At 36.3% G+C, this 23,374-nt stretch overlaps 1 protein-coding gene across 2 annotated transcripts in view; it reads left to right on the plus strand.

The window, feature by feature from the left end:
• Nucleotides 1-23,374, plus strand: part of PHIP (pleckstrin homology domain interacting protein) — a 150,420-nt gene that overhangs the window by 36,492 nt on the left and 90,554 nt on the right. For both annotated transcript variants that reach the window (XM_053601655.1, XM_053601654.1), the window contains exons 7-9: nucleotides 4,581-4,741; nucleotides 19,173-19,394; nucleotides 20,272-20,372. In XM_053601655.1, the coding sequence (XP_053457630.1) occupies nucleotides 4,581-4,741; nucleotides 19,173-19,394; nucleotides 20,272-20,372 (484 nt within the window). The remainder of the gene's footprint in view (nucleotides 1-4,580; nucleotides 4,742-19,172; nucleotides 19,395-20,271; nucleotides 20,373-23,374) is intronic.

Raw genomic sequence — 23,374 nt, forward strand, 5'->3', positions numbered from 1 at the left:
TTTTATAGTAAAGCAATAAAAGCTATCACAAAAGATAAGAAAAATATTGATAAACTTGACTACTTAGAATTTGTGAATTGTGGGCTGTTGAAGAACAGCATAATGTGAATGCCAGCTATATTGTGGAAGATGGAAATGTTTCTGTAGTAATAGAATGGGAAAAACTAAAGAAAGAGTAACTTAAAGTCTCCATAGCACCAAGTTTGAACACAAGTCTGTCAAATGGAAAGTTTATCTCTTCTTTATTAAAGAGTATAACATACATACCTGTTAAAATGCTGTTTTTGAGGTACAAAGCTTTGCAAAATTTTATAGTTATTAGGTTCTAGAATTATGGATTTTTCTTTGATTCATGATCTTATTTTCTAAATTGAGTATGCATTAGTATTATGATTCAGAAGTATATCAGTTCTTGAAAAATAGCTCAGTGTGAACTAAGAAGTGATCTCTGGGGCGGGGGGGGGGGGTTTATTTACCTTCCTGATAACCTAGAGAAGTAATGGATTAGAATCCAAGGTCTAGGAATATACATAGTTACATCTAACATACAAGAAATTGTGGACTTTTTAAATCTCTAGTAATTCTGTAGATTTGTCCACATAGACTTTGTTCCAAAGTCTTGTTTTAAATGATTTACTACAGGTGATACTTTTCAGTATTTTGCTTCATTTTTACTTTAGAATTTAAAGTGACTCATATTTCAAATAGATAACAGACAATGATTTCTGGAATTCTTTGTTTAATTTACTGGTCTGTGTTTAGTAAATTGGGCAAACGCATTTACTTCTCTCCTCTGCTCCCTAACTAAATCCATTTAGCAGGACAGTTGGAATGAAACACTGTTTAGAGATAATTTTGGATCTTTTAATTTGTTAGATTAAAAAAATCTCCATTTTTGTTTTATTCCCAAACCTAATTTTTTTTAATATATGTAATTTATTTAATTCATGAAATACATACCAATCATCTACTAAGTGTCAACCACGAGTTAGCTCTTGGCTAATCAAAGAACAAAACAGACAAAAAAAAATCTGCCTTTGTGCAGTTTGTCACTTTATAGTGGGAGGAGCAGGAAATAAGCAGTGAACATAATAAACAGATAAATGTACAAGTATCTTTTGACAAGTGATAGATAAAGAACAACTACAGAATTATAGAGAGGGAGGTCAGGAGTTGTAGGTGGTGGTGGGAGTTCGGGTTACGAGTGTCAACAGACTGGTTAGATTAGGCCTCACTGAGAAGAGAGCAAGACATCTGAGAAAAGACTGAAAAGGGGTCAAGGAATTGTCCATGTGGGGGGAGAGCAGCCTAGACGATAGGGAACCATAAGTGAGAAGCCTGCGTGGAACATTGGGAGAATGCGAGAGGTGAGTGGCTGGTGCATGTCATGCGGAGAAGTAGCAGGTCAGCTCAGAGAGCTTATGGGAAACGAGTTTATGCAGGGCTTGGTAGGCTGATCTGGAAGGGAGGAGGTGTTGCTTCTGAAAGAAATGAAGAGCTTTGCAGTTTTGAGCAGATGAGTGATGTGAGAGGGCAGTTAGTATGCTTTTGAAATTCACCACAGTCTTCCTAGGAAAGATGACATTTGAACTGGCCCTGGAGGAGAAGAAAGTATTTGCCAAATGAAAAAGACAGAGATTTGCTTTGGTAGGCTTTAAGAATATTTCCCATCACCTACTTAGGAAAATAAATGTACTTTTAAACCAAAGTCATGTATGTTACTTGATTTAAGTTAAAAACTATAATAATGTCATTTAAAGAACTTACTCCTTTGTGTCCTCTTATATCTGTTTAACTGTGCTCATTTTAAAAATTGACATTCCAATTCCATAAAATTTAAGGAGTTTCTGTAATCCAAGAGTCATTTCCTTTTTACTCCAAAATGCAATTAGTCTGTTACTAATTTCTTTAGGAAGTGAATAATTGCCATGAAACTGTAAATTAAATGAACCATCTTTTCTATCTTCTTAAGGTAAAATTCATTTGTATACTTCTTTATTTAAAAGGCCTCTACATTGAGTTGTGAAAAATACAAGAGAATTTCTGTATTTACGTATTTAAGATCTGGTAGGGGACATGGACGTTATGTAAATGGTATATAATAAAAGAGAAGGGGAGTTCATCGAATGTGAGTTTCACACCATCCTCCATACCTACCTATTTGATCTGTCAGGCCTTCTTCAAATTCCTCCTCTTCAGTTGTGCTTTAACTTCTGATCCATACTTACATTCTCTTCTCTGACTCCTGTAGTTATGAAGTTTGAAACACCAACTTACTACCTGGGAATCTCTGCATTTTCTGTATATGGCATATATTTTAGTATTGTACAAGTGTGTGAATTTGTTGAGAGCAAGGACTCTGCTAGGTACTTTCTGCTTTAGTTAATTGGAAACTAAGCATTACAGAGGGTAGTGTAGGATATAGTTTTAACTGTCAATATATTTCACTTATTGTGTTTCTGGAAAGTTTTACTTGAAGAGTTGACTGTGAAGTAAACTTCTTGAAAAGGTTATTTTTCACTTGGCTTCCAAAATGAAAGTAATATTTAATTCCCATTCAGGTAGAGATTTAGAGATTTACTTAGATTTATATTTAAGAGAACAGTAATATTTTCTCTTGTGTAAGGGAAATATTTTTTGCTTAGAAAATACTTTTATCTTTGTGGCAGGCACCTGTGGTCCCAGCTACCTGGGAGGCAGAGGCAGGAGACTCGCTTGAGCCCAGGAATTGGAGGTTGCTGTGAGCTGTGATGCTACGGCATTCTACCCAGGGTGACAGCTTGAGGCTCTTGTCTCCAAAAAAAAAAAAAACAAACAAACTTTATCTTCTCTGATTTTTAAGAAGAATTTGTAACAAATTCATCTAAAAAAAATTCATATATATAGTTTCATCATTGAGAAATAATAGTTTTGATATTTTAATTATCTCCCACAATCATTTGTACATCTGAATAGTGTTAAATATTTTAATAAAATCTGATATTTTGAGAATTTTGTAAACTTTAGATAGAGGGAAGTAAGTACATTTTGGTAATACTGTCAGTGTTTATAAGGTATATCCCCACTTTCTTACAGAACAGACAGGTGATTCTTGAGATCACAGCAATCCTTGGTATTTGGATAAGATGATTTGTGTTCTTACTTGGCTGGACAGTGATGTGTGTGGTTCTTGCACTAAGTCAGTTTGGAGTCACAGTATTGAGGAATGTCATTTTACCAGGCCATTTCTGCACATAAAGAATATGTGTCAGGGACTAAGCTATGATGGAAAATTACTGAGTCTCTGTTAAATTTTTGTATAACCAGACTAATTCTAAACATACTAACTTAACAACTGTCAGAACTTAACCGTAGACATTCCCAGACGTTGGGATATCTCACAAACAATAACAGCAAATATCAAAATATTAAATGATTGCTGTAATAAAAGAACATCTAAGTAAATGTAATTCTGCTTTGAAATATTATTGCTTAAGAATCTGCAACGTCTATCTACATGTCTTAACCAAGACCAAAGTTTTTTGTTGTTATTGTTTGTAAATACAGTATGAGCCAAACATACATTGAATGTAAATATTAAGAAATACTGAGAATGTTTACAATATACACAAAGATACTTGTGTTTATCAACTTTAAGACATAGTTGCTAGGCTCAGAACCTGGGCAGTATAAGGATTTTCTCACTAAAGTGGGAAACTCTAGTGCTATCTGATACATGGGGCAGTTAGAGTTAGAAAAAAAGCCGTATATTAATTTATAGGTTAATAATGCGCCTGCAGATCATATAAACATATCAATAAACATATATTTATTGAGCACCTTTTCTGTAAGTTATCAGCACAGAAAACAAACACACTAGTAATTTAGATGAAAGAGGACATTTGCTGTTGGAGTCAATGTTGTCAGGCTTTGGGGCAGAAAATAAGTCTGATCTTGAAGGATACAATGAATGATTTGAAAAGAGAGCCAGTGAGGTCTAGAAAAGGAATCATGTTCACATGTTCAGTGAGGTCTAGAAAAGGAACATGTTCACGTGTTCAGCAAGATCCCCAGTTTCATTATTTTCTTTCATGATGCCAGTGACTTACTCCTTTGGCTTTTTTTCCAAGATTTTTTTAAAGCATCATTCCATGTGTTATTTTAAAGTGTGCACATGTTACTGGTTGATGAAAAGTTCACTGAAGTTTTATTTGCTCTTGTGAGAAAAACTGTCCAATGGAGGGCTTTAAAAAAAGATAATGTGTATATAAAATGTTTTTGGTTTTTGGAGAGCACTAGCCAGAAAACAAAGAAATCTAGGTTTTAATCCTAGTTTCATACCTTACTTTGTGACTTGGGACAGGTCATTTAATTGCATTTGCTTCTTTAAATGAGAATAATAATTCCTTAACCTTATTTCAGGTGAAAAAAATGTTTTTTTATTGACTACTTTTGAAGACTTTTTAGTTAGATACCATATATATTAGGAAGCATTTTTATTTTACAGATGACATTATAATATGTGAATTCTTAAAAGGTGATAATTTAAGAAAATTAATTTCCAGATTACGTTTATTTCCCCTCCCCCCCTTTTTTGGTAGCGGATACTCTGTTTTCAAGGAAGCTGAATGGAAAATACAGACTTGAGCGGCTTGTCCCAACTGCAGTGTATCAGCACATGAAAATGCACAAACGGATTCTTGGACACTTGTCGTCTGTGTACTGTGTAACTTTTGATCGAACTGGCAGACGGATATTTACTGTAAGTGATTTCTAAAGTATTGTCTTTATTCATTTATGAAATTGAATAACTGCTCATAGGTAAACTTGAAACAAAACTTCTGGTTGTTTTCTTTTAATGGGAAATTGAGGTAATTTAACTTACTAAAACAAAAGATTTTACTTAAGTCTGGACTTCATCCAAATTTGAGATGTTCCTGAAAGACGTGTTGTAACACAGTCACAGTTACAGTCTTACATTGTGAATAAGTTCTTAGCATTTATCAGATCATGCTGACATTTTATAAAGTGTCTTACCATTAATTTAATTCTAAACTAAGGACAATTCCCAAGTTTCTTAAGCTAATCGTATGTGATTATTAAGTGTGCTTTTTATATTATCTCTAGATAACCGCTTGCTGTGTAAAATTTCCCTTAAAATAGTGATCAAGAAAAGGCAGCAATTCTGAGTATATCTAAGACACTTTGCTTTTTGACTTTTATCCTTAACATCTCCATCTTCAAAATATCTGATGATGTGTTTAAAGAACCTGGTTACGTTTATTTGTTTTGTCTTTTAATCTGCTGAGTGGAGAAAAGTGGAACATTAGAGCTGACCCCCCCCCCCTTTTTTTTTTTTTTTGCAGTTTTTGGCCGGGGCTGTGTTTGAACCCGCTACCTCCGGCATATGGGGCCTCTGCCCTACTCCTTTGAGCCACGGGTGTCGCACCCCCTCACCCCCCTTGATCTTTCTTTTAAGTGAATAAATTACTTTTGGAAATATTACAATTTATATAACTACTACAGGCCTTTAAGGGTAATAGTTATTACAGTATTTTGGTTATATTTATTATTGAAGCAATACTTTGTGGGCTGCAGGTATGCGTTCATTTACAAGGTCATTAATGTCCTTTAAAATAAGAAAATGGGAAATGGAAGTTAACATGGAAATTTTCATCTCTGTCTTTGAAGAGTGCAGCTGAAATTTTATGGTTATAATTATAGAGTCCTCTTTTTAGTAAATTTTCATATAAACTGGTTTATATGAAACCTATTTATACCTACTACTTCTCCTTCACACATACTCCCACCTAGTCATCTGTGGAACAGCTAAACAGGATGCAGGAAATGATTTTTATACTTTTCTTTTCCCTTTGGTCTAGTCTACCTTAGGCATTTGAAGATCATTTCTTAATTCAATATTTTCCCCTTTTACCTTTTCTTTTATTGCTATTGTGCTCTGTGTAGCTGTCTCTATACAGTATTTGTTAATGCACTTGATATAACCACATTAATAATTTGCTCTCAAAAAGTAATTGAGAACTATTTTAGCCATTCAAGTATAATATAGTAATATTTAAATTCAGCTCTCAAAACTTAAACTACATTAGGCATTTCTAATGTTTGACGGATTTTTTTTTTAAAAAGTAATAAAATAATGAAAAGGAAGCATTACATTGTATTTGTACTTTATTTTGGTGAGTCTAAAATTAATGCCATTGTACTGAGATTATAAAAAGTATAAAACATCTTAATTTTTAACAAAGTACCTTGTGGGAATTCTTTCTTTAAAAATGATAGGGATTATAATATTTGTCATACTTGAAGCATTGTGTATGTTGTGATGTGAATTAGTTTATAATTTTTTGGAATATTAAGGGAAAGTGCAGTGAAATAATGTGCTTATTGCTGTCTCATGAGTTCAGTAGCATGGAAGAGCATCCTATTTACTGTCTGTGGGTCAAATCCAGCCTGCCTCTTACTCTTTTTAAATACAATTTTATTAAAACACAGGCACTGTCTGTTGTTTTTATGTTGTCTGTGGCTGCTTTTGCACTGTAATAGCAGAGATGAGTCATTACAACAGAGACCATGTGGCCTATAAAGCCTAAAGTATTTATGATCTCACCCTGTGCAGAAAATTTTTCTATCATTTTCTCAACATTTAATTCCTACTTCTAAGGGTGTTGGATTTGGGGAACAGGAATGATATATGAAGAGGAAGCTCTTTTCTGATTATTACGTTTAGTTGAAAGTGCATAAATAAGAGGAAGAAAGTAGCCCTGTACTACTGTACAGTGGTGTCACCAGAAGTTTCAAAATATTATGTTTTAGGTATCTGGTAGAATTTGCTACTTGTACCAAACTCCATCTTATTTGTAATTTTTTACTGATGATTTATAGCTGTATACTTCAGAATGTTACTTCATGATAAATACAAAGATACGGTGACAGGGTGGGGGGTACATATGTGTTCATTATTCATATTACAACTAAAGTAGGATGGATACTGGATGTTTTTCTCATTCTATTAAGAACATACCAGACTCTGGCAAGTGCTTTGAAAATCAGTCTTGAAAATTGATAGGATGAGGCTTAAGATCATGACTGACCAGTGAAAGATCCCTGTGAGAGAACACATTGTTGTTTTTTTAGAGTAACATTTCAGTAATGGACCAAACAGTATTTCTTTATTAATGTATTTGGTATTTTAATACCTTACAGATTTATTTCTAAGGTACTTGTGTACATGTATTGAAAAGCTTTTTCAAAGGGATTCGTTCTCTTGAATAGGCAGAGCTAGAAGCTTTATACAAGGTCTTACTTTAGTTCATGAACTTGCTACTGTGTGCTTATGTTGGCAGCACTGGGCAGACAGCTTGGTAAGGTTTCGTAACTTTGGTATATCAGTGTCTCACAGCTGTGTTTGTGTCAGCATGTGTGTCTTGCTCAGTGGCATTCATTATTGTTGTTGGGTGTGTTTGTGTGCCATATGATGTCAGCTCTGATGGTCATTCCAGAAGGAGTTCCGAAATTGCTTTGAAGATTAGACTAGCACTTTTTCTGAGACAAATTCATGAATTTAATTGTCAGACCTCAGTGTAGTACTGTGGTTAAGAGCATCAGTTTTTGTATTAGCAGTCTCTTAGACACAGTTTTACTACTTCTGGTAGTGTAACTTGGGCATATTGCCTAACCTCTTCACTCTCTAGTGTTAGCAACTCTTAAAAAAAGAGGGAGGGGAGTAGATGATAATAGTACCAACCTGATAGGATTTTTGTGGGTTTACACAAAATAATGCATATTACCTGCTGCTACAGTTTAATCTGTTTTATCTTTTACCTAAGAAAATCTTATTTATAAACATTATGTAATACTGTAAAAGGAAATGATTATAATTGATAAGTGAAGTTATGTATTAGGAAAATGTATCATTATTTTGCACTAGAATATTTTATTAATGGATGCTTTTCCAGTGTAATAATTAGAAAAACCGAAGGAGGGAGGTAGAATAATTAGCAAGTCGGGTTTTGCTCTCTTATTCTGTCTTAGCCTTTTAATGTTTTTACTTAGTTTCAGAATCACTGCCTTAAACAATACTTACCAAAGAAAAGTAGAGCAGATGAATTCTCAGAACTAAAGCACTCATAATACAAAAGTACATTGAATATGAAAAGTAGGGTTTTCCTCTCCTTTTCAGAAACATAAAATATCTTCAGATTAAAGCAAAGGAGCATGAAGTGTTTCCATCGATATAGTAAGTGTAGTAAAGGGTATGAGTTTATGGGTTCCTTAATCAACTTCAGTCTTTTTATGAGCCACCCACTGTTCTGAGAACTTGGAATGTGAAATCGAAAGATCTGTTCTTGGGGTATTTACAGATGGTAAAATACCTATAATGTCTATGGCAATGTGATAAGAACCTTGACAGAGGTGTTCAAGATACTGAGGTATCATAGTGGAGAAGTACCTAATCTAGATTTGTGTTAGGAAATGGTAAGGGAAATTTACTAGATCAGTGATAAGTCAGCTGAGTTGATTTGGATATTGCTAACATAGGGAAAGACATTTACAAACCTTGGGGAAATGTAATATGTAATTGTGTTTTATTTGATATGGCATAGAATAAATATGACTCATTACTAAACAAGAGCTATAAATGTTAGTGGGGACCCAAATCAGAAAGATCCTTCTGTGACACCTGCTGAGTAGTGGCTTTGTTTTATGAAGGCATTGGAGAGTTCACGAATGATGGTTTTAGAGAGAAGAGTGAGTGGATTACTCTTTTTGATGATTGCTTTGGCATTATTGTAAAGGATGGATTGAAACTATATATACAGAGAAATTTGTGAAAAGGCAGTGATCCATGAAAGAAATCATCAGGGCTTGAGGAGAGTCACAGAAATAGGGTTGGAATTAACAGATGAAAAATAGGATTTCTAAGACTTCAGAGACTGATTTGATTTAGGGAGGGATTAAGATGCAAGACTGTGGGTTGACATGTTTTTAACCTGGGCAATTTATTAATGGAAAGTCATGTCTACTGTAGTAGGAATTTAAGGGGAGAAGGTGAGACATGTTGAGCTTGAGATAGTATATGGAAAGCCAAATAGAAATACCTAATAGGCAGTGGGAACTTAGCAGAGAGACCGTGGCTAGAAGATTAGCTCAGGAATCATTCGGTATGGAAATGGAATATATCACCTCTTAATGTCTATAATGTAAGAAGGCTGAAACTTCAACTTTTAAAGCAGACAGAAGAAGAATTAATAATTGAGACTGAGAAGCAGGCTGAGGCCAGAGAACAACCAAGCCAGATGTGGTGTCTTAAAAGCCAAGAGGTGAGCTTTCATGAAAGATGGAAAACTAAAGTAAAAGTAAGACTAAAAGGTATCCTTTGGACTTGGCAAGGTCATTGAAGACTATTATGGTCTGAATGTGGTTTTTTGAGACAGTTTCACTTTGTTGCTCCTGGTAGAGTACATGGCATGGTAACTCACTGCAACCTCAAACTCTTGGGCTTAAGAGATCTCCTGCCCTAGTCTTCCAAGTAGCCCAGCTAGTTTTTCTATTTTCAGTAGAGACGGGGTTGGGGGTGGGGCGGTTCATTCTTGCTCAGACTGGTCTCGAACACCTGAGCTCTAGCAGTCCACCTGCTTTGGCCGCCTAGAGTGCTGGGATTACAGGTCATGAGCCATGGCAGCCAGCCCAATGTTTTTCTATTTTTAGTAGAGACAATGTCTCACTTTTGTTTGCGCTGGTCTCAGATGGTCTGAATGTTTTTGTTCCTTCTAAAATTGAGGTGTTGAAACCTAATCCCCAATGAAGTCTGATTAAGAGATGACTTTGGGATTAGTGCCCATGTAAAAGAGGCCCAAAGGAGCTTGTTCACCTCTATACTAGGTGAGGACACAGCTAGAAGGCGCTGTCTGTGAAGCAGAGAGAGAGCTTTTACCAGACACCAAATCTGATGACACCTTGATCTTGGACTTCCAGCTTCCAGAACTGTGAGCAATAAACTTTTATTGTTTATAATACCACATCTAAGGTGTTTTATTATAGCCTCAACAGAGTGAGATAATAACCTTGCCAAACAAATGTTTTATGTTAACATAAGGGATAGTTACGAGATTGCAGTGTACTGAGGAGGGAATGGGAATTAAAACATTTAATACATTTTAATGTAGACTAAACTTTCAAAAAGCTTCGACAATTAAAAAATGATTTTTGTCTGAATGTGGAGTACTACCACTGAACTTTGTATTTCGGTTATATTGTAGTTCTTTACCGTGTTGGAATGAATTTATTTAGATGTTTATTTTCCTGTTAAGTTGCAAGCTGACTAAATAACAAAGACTTTCCCTTATACTTTTTTAGACCTGTACTGCCTTGCAGAGTATCTGTTACAAATAGTAGACATACAACAGATGATAAATGAATCAAGTAGTCAATTAGAGGTATAAAAATGAGTAAGTTTCTTTCTTTGCAGGAAACTTAGAGTTTCTTAGGGCGTCTACATCTGTATTTGTCTGCTGCATATGCCTGTCTGTCCTCAGATACATCCTTTTCTACTGTGCTTCAGTTAGTGCTGGTCTTTTCCCGTACTTCAGATTTGCAGAGGCTATTTATGGCTTAAAGTCTTTATACTAGTTTACTCCCTTTGCCTAGAATTGTCTCCAAAATGCTCTCTCAGCTGACTGAGTAGTTGGTAGAGGATCTGGATTTAAAGATCTTGGTATAAACTTGTAATACATCTTCACAAGGCACTAATTAGTTGAAAAAGGGAAAATTGTACTTTACAGAGGCAAAACCTTGGAAACACTAACCTGACCTGGTTAACTTCACTAGTGGTGGGATGGGTTGACACTGTTCTCTGAAGTGGTTTCCTGAGAAAAACACAGCCCTTGTCTGTGGAATTCCTGCAAAGGCTATAACCTAGATTTAGTCATGAAGAAACATTCAACAGACCCAAGTTCTGGGTCATGCTATAAAGATTGTAAGGTCTGTATTTTTTTATAGACAGCAGAGGATCTGAAAGAGAAAACCTGAGAAAATATTCTGAATTGAAGTAACTTGAGGACATATGACAATTAAATGTAATATTTACAGCTGAATGGGGTCCTGGGCCAAAAAGGGAAAATATGTTGTTGATAAAAACGTCGACAGAATTTAAGCGGGGTCTATAGATTGAATGATAGTATTATTATTATTGATTTCCCAGATTATGTAGGCAGTGTCCTTCCTTGCTTTAGAGAAATACACATTGCTTTATTTAGAGGTAACGGGGTATCAAGTCAGTAGCCTGCTCTGAGATGATTCAGAAAAAGGTAATAATGGTAACAGTGGTATGTGTGCATGTTGGTGTGTGTATGTTATGTGGAGAGGGAGGGAAGAAAGGTGCTGAAGTGAATGCAGGGAATTGTTAAGAGTTGATAAATCTGGGTGATGAATATGAGAGACACTTATACTATTCTTGAACATTATATAAGTTTGAAATTCAAACTACTTTTTAAAGGTGCATAGGAGGTTGTGTAGAAGGAACAGTGAGCATTCAGTGTGTTTGGTAGTAATGGAAAGGAAAACCAGAGTATAGGAATTGGGTACTAGAGGTGAGTAATAAAGCCTGGAAATGGAAAAGATTATCAAATAGGGAGCAGATGGCTGAGGGGAGCACTTTGGAGGTGAGCATAGTATTACTCGCAGTGAGGTATGTAGCACTTCTTGTAGGATGAGTTCTCAAACTAAATTGTCAGACCTCAGAGGTCTGATAGATTGGTAAGAAAGTCAGCCAGTGGCCTCTTCCTGAAAGGGGAGGGGTAGATAAATGTAAATTATTATGAGCAATTTATATTTCTACTGAAGAGCAGATGGTTTTTCAGCTTAAGGAAATGAAGTTGTACTATGCATTACAGTACATTTACACGTGACGTTTTAACGTTCATTTCTACTGTTTATTCTAGTGGCTAAGAGGTAAAGCTATAAAGTAGCCACAAGAGAAATCAGAATTCTTTTTGTTGACTTTGTCAGATAACAGGAGGCTTTCAAGGATCAGCAAATAAAGATATTTTCAGTTAAATATCACATAATTTATTTCATTTTCATGTCAAAATAGTGGTCTCTGGACTGCATAATTGATGCTTCTCATAGCTGTGAAAGGCTTACAGGACCACATTTTAATGTTAAGGTCATCAGAGCAGAAGTAACCTGTTTCCAAATGTTTGTAGTTTTCTGCTTGCAGCCCTGTTGTCATTTATACTTTCAATAAATTATTATTTGTCAGTTTACATAGTTGTCACTTCTAATCTTCTACCTGTGTTGCATTAATAACTGATTAATGGGCCTTGTATAGAAAAATGTTTTATTTATCATAATAGCTACTGAGTATGCCATCCCGAAAGAACTCTGTGAAGTTGTTCTGAAACTTAGCTTTTCTTTAAATAAATAAGTAAATAGTTCAGTTAAGCCCTTTGAAAATTAAACTTCCAAAAACTGTTTGTATCATTAAAATTTGTGGATACAGACATTAGATTCAGGTTGCTTTTTGCTTTGATTTATGGCTTTGTGTCTGAAGTTGTTTTGTGAGATTTTCATGTCAGTATATATGCCATCTTTTCTGGATTTTGAGGAGAATTTTCATGCCCAAGTGTCTAACAAAGGAGGACACTAAGCGGCAAAGACCTATGGAAATTGTCTTCTTTAGCAAAAAAGCCAGATATGTTACTAGACATTGCCTAGGCTTTATGAAAAATGCTAGTACAGTCACACTGTGTTTCAGTGTGCTCTGCTGTATTGTACTTTGCAGATACTACGTTTTATGCAGATTGAAGGTTTATGGCATTGCTGAGTTGAACAGGTTTACTGGCACCATTTTTCCAATAGCATATGCTCACTTCCTGTCTCTGACACCTTTGGTAATCCCTTGCAGTATTTCAAGGATTTATCATATCAGTTATGGTAGTCTGTGATCATCGATCTTTGAGGTTACTGTTGGAATTGTGTTGCGGTGCCATAAACTGTATCAAAATAAGATGGCAAACACAATGAATATTGTATGTTTTCTGACAGCTCTAGCAACTGGTCCTTTCCCCATCTCTCCCCTGACTAGGCCAACTGATATCCATACAATGGCCTCTAAGTAAGTGTTCACATGTCTCTCCCTATAAATCAAAAGCTAGAGTAAGGAAGGCATACTGAAAGTCAAAAACAGGCTAAAAGTTAGGCCTCTGGTGTCAAAGAGTTGTAATGAAAAGGAAAAGTTCTTGAAGGAAATGAAATGTGCTATTGCAGTGAACAAACGAATAATGAGAAAGTGGAAGAGCCTGGCTGCTGCTATGTTAGTGGTCTAGATAGAAGGCCAAACCAGCTACAACATTTCCTCACGCCAAAGCCCAATCCAGAGCAAGGCCCTAACTTCAATTCTAGGAAGTCTGAGAGAGAACTTCCCTTGGTTCATGAGATTGAAGGAAAGAAGCCATCTTATCTTCAGAACATAAAAGTGTAAGGTAAAGCACCAAGTGCTGATGGAGAAGCCACAGAAAGTGATCCAGGGCTTGGCGCCTCAAGCAGCTAAGGCTCCAGCCATCCAGCCACAAATACCAGAGCTGGGTTCAAATCCAGCCCGGGCCTGCCAAACAACAATGACGGCTGCAACCAAAAAACAGCCGGGCGCCTGTAGTCCCAGCTACTTGGGGCAGAGGCGGGAGAATCACTTAAGCCCGGGAGTTTGAGGTTGCTGTGAGCTGTGATACCGTGGCACTCTACCCAGGGCGACAGCTTGAGGCTCTGTCTCAAAAAAAAAAAAAGGAAAGAAAGTGATTCAGAAGGCCCAGCTAAGATCAATGAAGAGAACTGCTACACTTGAAACACCAGATTTTCAACGTACAGGAGGAAGATCTTACATTGGAAATAGCTACAGAGGAGAAATCAGTGCCTGGCTTCAAGACTTCAAAGTTTCAAAGGTCAGGCTAATTCTTATTGGGGTCTTAAACCAGCTGGTGACTTGAAGATGAAGTCAGTGTTCATTTATCATTCCACAAATCCTAGGCACTTCAGAATTATGCTAAGTCTACTCTACCTGTGCTCTATTAATGGGACAACAAAGCCTGGGTGACAGCATGGTTTATCGGTTCACAGCGTGTTTACTACATATTTTAAGCCCATTGTTGAGACACAATATCCGCTGTGCAGTCCAAGGAGTAATTCTGACTTTTGAGTCTTATTTTTTAAGACATATATTTTGTAAGGCTATAACTTGCCACAGATAGTGATTCCTCTGATAGATCTGGACAAAGTGAACTGAAAACCTTCTGGAAAGGATTCACCATTCTCAACACCATTAAGAACACTTGTGATTCATGGAGGTTAAAATATCAACATTTACAGGAATTTGGATGATGTTCATTTCAACCTTCATAGATGACTTTGACTTCCTCAGTGGAGGAAGTCACTGCAGATGTGGTAGAAATAGTAAGAGAGCTGGAATTAGAAGTGAAGCCTGAAGATGTGACTGAATTGTGGCCACCCCATGATACAACTTGAATGGAGGAGGAGATGCTTCTTAATGGATGAGCAAAGAGGTGGTTTCTTGGGATGGTACCTACTCCCAGTGAAGATGCTATGAATACTGTTGACATGATAACAAAGTTCATAAACAGTACTTAGTTGATAAAACAGTAGCAGGGTTTGAGGTGGTTGACTCTAATTTTGAAAGAAGTTCTACACTGGCCAAAATGCTGTCAAACACCATCAAATGCCACAGAGAAGTTTTCTTATTAAAAGAAGAGTTAAGGTGGTACACTAGATTGTTGTCTTATATTAAGAAATTATTAGAGTCACCTCACCCTCAGGAGGCCACTATCCTGATCAGTCAGTAGCTATCAACATCAAGGCAAGAGCTTGCCACCATTAAAACAATGATTTGCTAAAGGGTCATGTGATCATTAATATTTTTTAGCAATAAAGTTTTGTGGCTTTTCTGAGAGAACAGTTGTCACCCTGTTCTCCAGGATGGCATGCAGTGATATGACCAGGTCTCACAGCAGCCTTGAACTCCTGGGCTCAAATGATCCTCCTGCTCCGAGTGGTTGGGACTATAGCCACCACACCTGGCTAAATTTTCAAATAAATTTTTGAAGTCACGCTCTTAACTGTGTTGCCCAGTCTGGTCTCAAACTCTTGTCTTCAGTGATCTCTTGCCTCAGCCTCTCAAATATCTGGGTTTATAGGCGCAAGCCACAGTGCCCGACAATAAAGTATTTTTTAATTAATGTATGTACATTTTTTAAAGACAGTGCTGTTGCATGCCTAATAAACTGTAGCGTAATATAAACTTAATGTTTATATGCACTGGAAAGCTTTATTGCCATGCTTGCTTTATTGTGGGGGTCTGGAACCAAGCCTGCAGTGTCTGGGACCAGTTAGTTACTGTGTTTGTTTTTGTTCATATGAGTTTTGCCTCTTAAGTCTTTTTATGTTGAAGAAACATTGCGATTTCCAAAGGGATTCATAAAAGGGGAACTTTTTTTTTTTTGATGTACCAAAAAAAAAAAAAAATGAGAATTGTTTGTCACAAGTGATCCTGGTTGCATGCTGGAAGGAAAAGTCATTAGTCCCACTACCTCTGTACTGTATTTAACAGTATTAGATGAAATAACACTGATTCCAGAGTGAACGTCTGATGCCATTTCTTCCTCTGTCCTCAAGTGCAGAGCATATTGACTATTTTAGGGTCACTTTTGTTTTTTAATCATTAGGGTACTTCTAGCCAAATTTTTGGTTTGAATAAGTTAACTCTGCTATTGTATTTTCTGGAAAAATAGACATGTACTCTCTTCTTTTCCTTGGCTTCATCATCGTAAATTTGGAGTCTCATTTTGTTTTGGGATTTTGGTAAGCTGAAAGCTGTTACATTTTGTTGTAATTTTTCCAGCTTACAGTAGGTTGGATGTAAGTAGACAAATGGTAACTTATTAACGAGCATTCTTTCTAATAATGACAATTCAATGTTACTGAGAAGTGAAAGTAGGGATCTCTTGCTTGCTTAAATTTGTTTCAGATTAAACACTAGCTTAATAATTTTATTTAAAAATAAATTATAGAAGTCATTTTCCATTTTGTACCCAGTCATGGAGTTTTAAAAAAAAACCATTCCTAGTTTTCTAGATAAAAATCTACTTTAAATAGTTTCTCTTAGCAGTCTTAACCTGCTATCATTTTTTCAACTGCTACCTATGGGCTGATTAATGCCCAGAAACTCTCTCTCTGTGTTAGGCCTCTTTTTTAAGGTTGAGGTCTGTCACCCACATAGACACTACCAAGATCCGTCTAAAGTATCACAGTGGCCAGACCTTGTCTACGTCAAACTCTCTCGTGGCAGCCTTACCACGTTAAACCCAAGGTTCTCAACAGGTACTTAAAACGCTCTGTGTCTTCCTCAGGTAAAGTTTTTTTAGTCTAATTTTTTATTTTCACTTACACTTTGTATTCCCAAGGTTTCTTTTTTTCTCAATCTCCAGCCTTACCTAGCAGCAGCATCTAGATGTTATTGAAAAGAAGTGACTCCTTTGTTTTCTCCTGGGCATTGTTGCTTTGCTGAAAAAAACTATGTCTGTTGAGGTGTTTCTAAAATCAGTAGTCTTTTACTTTAGCTTACAGAATTTTTCTTAATTATTGCTTTTATTCCAATGCATTTCTAAACTTTCTTCACTGTCTCGTTTCATTTTTTCCTTTTCTTCCCTCTCCCTTTTGGGGAATTAGTAGATACTGTTTTGTTTTTGCTAAGTTCACAGTCATCTAATTTCCTTCCTATTTTCTTTAAAATTACTCTATCTCTACTCTATTTCTTATTCCTTAATAAATTTTAGAAAAGATGTATCATATGTTGTTGACAGTGTTCTATTCTTTGCTTTATTGACCTTAGTTAAAGATTGGGAGCTGGAGGTAGGCTTTTGTAGAAAGTTTGTTTAAATTCTGCTCTACAATTTGGTCTTACTAAAAAGATTTTTTATCAGGTTTTAATTCATCCTTCCACATTCATTTAAAATGCATAGTGTTTTTAAAAAGGCCGAGTAACTTTAAATTTTTCTTCTGTAGTCCTTTTGGTCATTTATTTTTGTGTATGTTATCTGTATTTCTTACAGTCATTTTAAAAGAACTCCATTGACTTTGTTCCCAGGTTATCTTTAGTTTCTTATTTTTTTTTTTTTTTTTGGCCGGGGCTGGGTATGAACCCGCCACCTTCGGCATATGGGACCGGCGCTCTACCCCTTTGAGCCACAGGCGCCACCCTTTAGTTTCAAATTTCCACAGAGATACATCAGTGATGACAGTAACAATGCATGATAATAGAAATTGCTTAAGGAGGCTTGAAGTTTTGTTTGAAATTTTGCCAGTAGTTATGAGTGCTAAGGATAAGGGTAAGAGCAGGAATTTCTGTAGCTCATGGAAGAGTATAATGGAGTCATACTTCCCTAAAAAGTCAGTCAGCCATTTCGCTTCTGCAGATTGATGGAAGAAAAGAAAGGTTGACTGGAGGAAAATAGTTTTTCAATTTTGTACTTGTCTCAACAGAGCAAAGTTACAAACTGGTATGATTACTTATTAATAAACCCTGTAGGAATGTAGTAGGATTTCTTGTTAGATTTCTCTATGGGTCTTTGTTGTTTTGTTTTTTAAGAGAGAGAGTCTTGGGCGGCGCCTGTGGCTCAGCGGAGTAGGGCGCTGGCCTCATATGCCAGAGGTGGCAGGTTAAAACCCAGCCCTGGCCAAAAACTGCAAAAAAAAAAAAAAGAGATAGAGTCTTGCTTTGAACTCCTGGCCCCTAGTAATCCCTCCCACATCAGCCTCTCAAAATGCTGGGATTACAGATGTGAGCATCATGCTTGGTCCTAGTTTTTAATTGCTGAAAAGTCACTGGAGGCTGATTTTTTGATCATGTATTGCTTCTGTTCCTTTCATTAAAGTTTACATTTTGGTCGAAAGACTTCAGCTGCTTTTTGTTTATTAATATGAAAAATATGTGAAACACCTTATATAGTGGAATGCGAAATGCACTTTCAATTCAGATTCATAAGAGCAAAATGAATAATACCAGGATTAGGAAGCATGATTAATAATTCTATTAATCCTACATTAGCATGCTTAATGTTTTACTTTAGTACTGGAATACAGATAAACCAAATTCTGCTTTAATTTTTGGAAGTAAGATAAGCAAATGTAGTGAATAAATTGATCCACTTCATAGAATTTAGAAAACTTAAGTTGAATGAGTGCTGTAAAGCCATTCCTTACTCAACAAATCCTTACTGTACTTCCCCTGTGCCAGGTAGTGGTGTAGGCTAGCTTTCCGGAAATTATAGTGTGGTACAGTTCTTTCTTTATTTCCTACAGATAATCAGTAATTTTTAAAGTATTTACTCCTATTTTAATTTTATGTTAAAATCTAGAAAACGTGACAAAAATATTGATAAATTTGACTTTGAGGTGATGTATGTTAATACATCAGAATGTTAATAACATTCTTTTACTTTTTGATATTTAAAAATTTTATAATAAAAAATAGTAAAGTATGTCGACTATATAAAATTGGAATGTTTATTTCCAAATATAAGTATTCATAGGAAACTCTGTATCCTTTACAATTTCTTTCTTAACTTACACTGCTATAGCAAACAAGTAATTTACATATTTTATTGACTGTGTACAGGTAAGTTTAGTTTTTTTCCCCTAATTGGCTTTAGGTGATTTCATGTTTTTAGCTGAAGATGAATGGTAGGAAATGCCGTGAGAAAAAGTCACGAATGCGCTTACTTTCAGTTTATATACAAAATAACATAGTGTTAGTCACCATGGTATATTATATTTGTTTTGTAATTATAGTTTTATTATTTCAGAAGTTCAAGTTCTTTTAAGAGATTCCAGATAGACATTACTTTGAATGGTAGGTAGGAGACCAGAGGTAAATATTATCACCAGCTTTCTGCTTTTATTTGTTGGTAGGGACACACATATTCTTCATAAGTGAATAATTTAAGAAAGAGTTTTATGTAGAGCAGAATTTCTAACACATATATTTAACACTTTTCAATACTTAAAAAAGTAATTGTTGAAGTGGATGTAAAAGTGATGATTTATCAGTGTTAAGAACTTGAATTAAGGTTTATGGGATTAATTCTAATATCCATTCTTACTTTAAGGGTTCTGATGATTGTCTTGTAAAAATCTGGGCAACAGATGATGGGAGATTATTAGCTACGTTAAGAGGACATGCTGCTGAGATATCAGACATGGCTGTAAACTATGAGAATACCATGATAGCAGCTGGAAGTTGTGACAAGATGATCCGAGTCTGGTGTCTTCGAACCTGTGCACCTTTGGCTGTTCTTCAGGGCCATAGCGCGTCTATCACATCATTACAGGTAATTTTCTGATCTATAAAATACTTTTTGGTTATAATTTAAAGTACATTTTAAGAAGTGACTTTTATAGGCTCGGCGTCTGTAGCTTAGCAGCTAGAGCGCCAGCCACGTACACTGGAGCTGGCAGTTTCGAATCCAGCCAGGGTGTGCCAAACAATAATGATAACTACAACCAAAAAAAAAAAAAATAGCCGGGCGTTGTGGCGGGCGCCTGAAGTCCCAGCTACTTGGGAGGCTGAGGCAAGAGGATCGCTTAAGCCCAAGAGTTGGAGGTTGCTGTGAACTGTGATGCCATAGCATTCTAACGAGGGCGATACAGTAAGACTGTCTCAAAAAGAAAAGAAAAAAGTCACAGGCACAGTGCCCGTAGCACAGCGGTTATGGAGCAAGCTACATACACTGAAGCTGGTGGGTTTGAACCCGGCCTGGGCCAGCTAAACAACAAGAACAACTGCAACAACAACAAAAAATAGCTGGGCATTGTGGCAGGCGCCTGCAGTCCCACCTATTTGGGAGGCCCGGGCAAGAGAATCACTTAAGCCCAGGAGTTTGAGATTGCTATGGGTTGTGACGTCTCAGTCCTCTACTGGCACTGTACCGAGGGCGACACAATGAGACTGTTGTCTCATAAACAAACAAACAAACAAAAAGAAGTCACTTGTATAATCGAGTATACAAGGCCAGTTTAAACAAAGGAGTGTTCCTGCTTTCCTTACAAATATGTGGGCTTTGACTAAGATGGTAGCTGTGGCCTTTGTCAATTCTGGGTGTTTCTACCGGTTACTGGTAGTTGCTATTAGTATGGTAAAAAGTGGATTTTATTATTTGGACTGTGTCATGCTTCTTGTAAAGATTTTTTTCTGTGATTGTTTTTCAGTTCTCACCATTGTGCAGTGGCTCAAAGAGATATCTGTCTTCTACGGGGGCAGATGGCACTATTTGTTTTTGGCTCTGGGATGCTGGAACCCTTAAAATAAAGTTAGTTGCTATTTTATTTCATAGAATAAATGTGCTTAATGGTTGACATGGCAAAAGTATAAAGTAGTCAACAATAAGAATTTACTTTTCCTTGAGTGAACAGAAATATTTTTTCTTTCTTTCCTGACCTCTTTTATTTTTTAGGCTTCCCCTTTTTTATGCTTGACAGAAAAATTTTCTCATGTTAACATGTGTTTCTTTTTTTCTCTGATCTTTATCCTAGTTCTACCTCTGCCTCTGTCCCTGGTTTATTACCACTCATTTCTATGTGCTGCATAGTTTTGTCTCAGTAGCTCCTTTTGTTGCTAAGAACATAATCTTGAGAGGTCCTAACACTGTTCTTTAGAATAATTTTAATCTTTTATGTTACCCAATTTATATACTCCAGATACTACTGTAGATCTAGGGAAACAGGAAAACAGAAAAGTTTCATTAAACTACACAAAGACAGACAGATGCACCCCCACCCCTGCCCGGTCTCCCTGCAGTAGCATTTTGCATTTGTGCTTTTACCTGTTTTGTATCTTGGTTAATCAAAGCAAGTTGGCTGGACAGTATTATCTTTTGATTAAGAACACTGAGGTAAAGAAAAGCTAAATGATGCTCCCATAGTTAAAACAACTTTTAAAAAATGGATAAGTTCAGGACTAGAGCACTTCCCTGTCCTATGGTCCTTTGCTTTCTTGCACTTTGTCTCTTAAGTGGATGTCAGTGGGAGAGAAGTACTGTGTTTGCCCCAGGGTCAGTCTTTGAACAGGGAAGTACCCAGTGATTGCAGTGTGGAATTGGCCTTTTCTACCACTCCCAGTGTAGAAAGTCATTCAGATTAGAACATTTATCTCAGTAATTATTTCTGACTTCTGCTTATAAATTATCAACCCAAGTTGATTTATTTAATAAAATATGAATGCCTTTGTCATTTTAAAGTAGTAATGTTTAGATAATTGTTTCTAATGAGGGGCATGCTTCTTAAACTTTACTGTGTATGAACATTCCTATAGACTGGTTCTTACGCCAGATCGAGGGGCCGTGACTTGAGTAACATAATAAAACTATCCTTCATTTAAAAACAAAGATTGTGGGGCGGCGCCTGTGGCTCAGTGAGTAGGGTGCCGGCCCCATGTGCCGAGGGTGGCGAGTTCGGACCCAGCCCCGGCCAAACTGCAACAAAAAAATAGCCGGGCGTTGTGGCGGGCGCCTGTAGTCCCAGCTGCTCGGGAGGCTGAGGCAAGAGAATCGTGTAAGCCCAAGAGTTAGAGGTTGCTGTGAGCCGTGTGATGCCACGGCACGCTACCCGAGGGCGGTACAGTGAGACTCTGTCTCTACAAAAAAAAACAACAAAGATTGTGTCCACAACATAGTTCTTTGGACCAAGTAAGTTGGTTTTATTTTAGGCTTTCTATAATATTTAAATAAAGTTGAAATATTTTACTGATATGGTGTATGTGGACAATAGCCATACTTAATTGTTAGTGATTGCTTTCCTCGGTGTATTTTTACTCTGTGTGGATCTGATTGGGATAACTATCCTTTCCGGTATTGTTTTCATAGAGAAACAAAAAAGTGACTAGCTATCTTCATATTAGGATAAGAACAACAAATGTTTTGCTGCAGAATTAAACTCTCACTTTGTTTGTGCTTCATGAGGGTTACACTGCTAATTACAGTAATATTCATGTTTCTGGATGCTTGAAAAGTGAGTTTTTCCTATATAAATGTTTTTTCCCTGGAATCTTTATGTAGAATCACATGTAATTAACTAGCCTAAGACAATATCCCCACCCCCCAGGAATGTGTTTTTATATGTAGATATAATTAGGGAGATGTGTATAATTTTCTGTTCATTTTCCCCTAACATGTTATCCTAGGCTTTTATATTACTTTTAATAGCTTACATTATATCCTACTGAGCTATTATGTATTTTGCTTAGTGATTTTCTTATTTTGGCACATGAAAGTTTTTTCCGGTTATTTACAAGTAGTATTTTTTGCTATTTGCTATTATCATTGTTCCTTAAACTTCTTAGTGTTCAGGCATAAAAATAAGAATGATCCATTTTACACATTTTGATAACTTGCCAAACAATTGGCACAATGTAGATTGTTCATATAGTTATATCACATAGGGTTTAATTAACTCTAAAGGGTAAAAATTGCATTGAGCTGTAGTGCTTTTGTATAATCTAGGGAAATGACTTCAGAACCGCAACTATCTACATTAATTGAAAAAATTTCAGCTTTGGAAAATCAAATCTGTTTGCTTAGAATTTCTGTATATGTTACCAGCCTCCACCAGTAAACATGCTGCTTCTTAGATTGGTAATCTGAGTTGACTGTGTGAACCAGAAGCCAGCTCAAGAGATTTTTGGGTAGGAGGAACCTATCTAAACACACTTGTACTAGGTATTAGAAGAATAGGAATCCTAAAATACACTGATAAAGATGATTACAAATTTTTCTTAAGCACTTACACTGCTAAGCTAGTACTAAACACTTTATCTCATTAATTTTTATAACAACCCTATGACAAAGGTACAGTTATCTCTGGAGCAAAAACGGGAGCACAGCATGGTGCATAAGTAGGAGGAGGCGGAGGTGCTAGGATCTGAATACTACTACAAGTGTGCCATCAGGAGCCCTTCTTAACCACTCTACCCACTTAGACAGCAGTTATTCATTGATGGGCTGTCTAGACCATAGAACTTGTGGAACCTAATTAAAACACTAAGGTGAGCCTGTTGGGCCCTGATTTAGCACTTTGCTGGATTAAAGTTAATTAATTCTTAACAACAACTCAGTGATAGGTTGTATTGTTAACCCTCATTTTACAGATGAATAGACTGAGGTGTAGAAATGTTAACTTGTGTAACACACCTCAGAAGTGGCAGAGGTGGCAACTGAACTCAGAATCTCAGTCCAAGGCCCTCTTAAAATATTTCCTCATGTGCTTTTAAAAATAAATTATCTTCCTTATTTGCTTTTTCTCTTTAAAAATATAAAAT

The sequence above is a fragment of the Nycticebus coucang genome, chromosome 9, assembly GCF_027406575.1.
Source record: "Nycticebus coucang isolate mNycCou1 chromosome 9, mNycCou1.pri, whole genome shotgun sequence".
Classification (NCBI taxonomy): domain Eukaryota; kingdom Metazoa; phylum Chordata; class Mammalia; order Primates; family Lorisidae; genus Nycticebus; species Nycticebus coucang.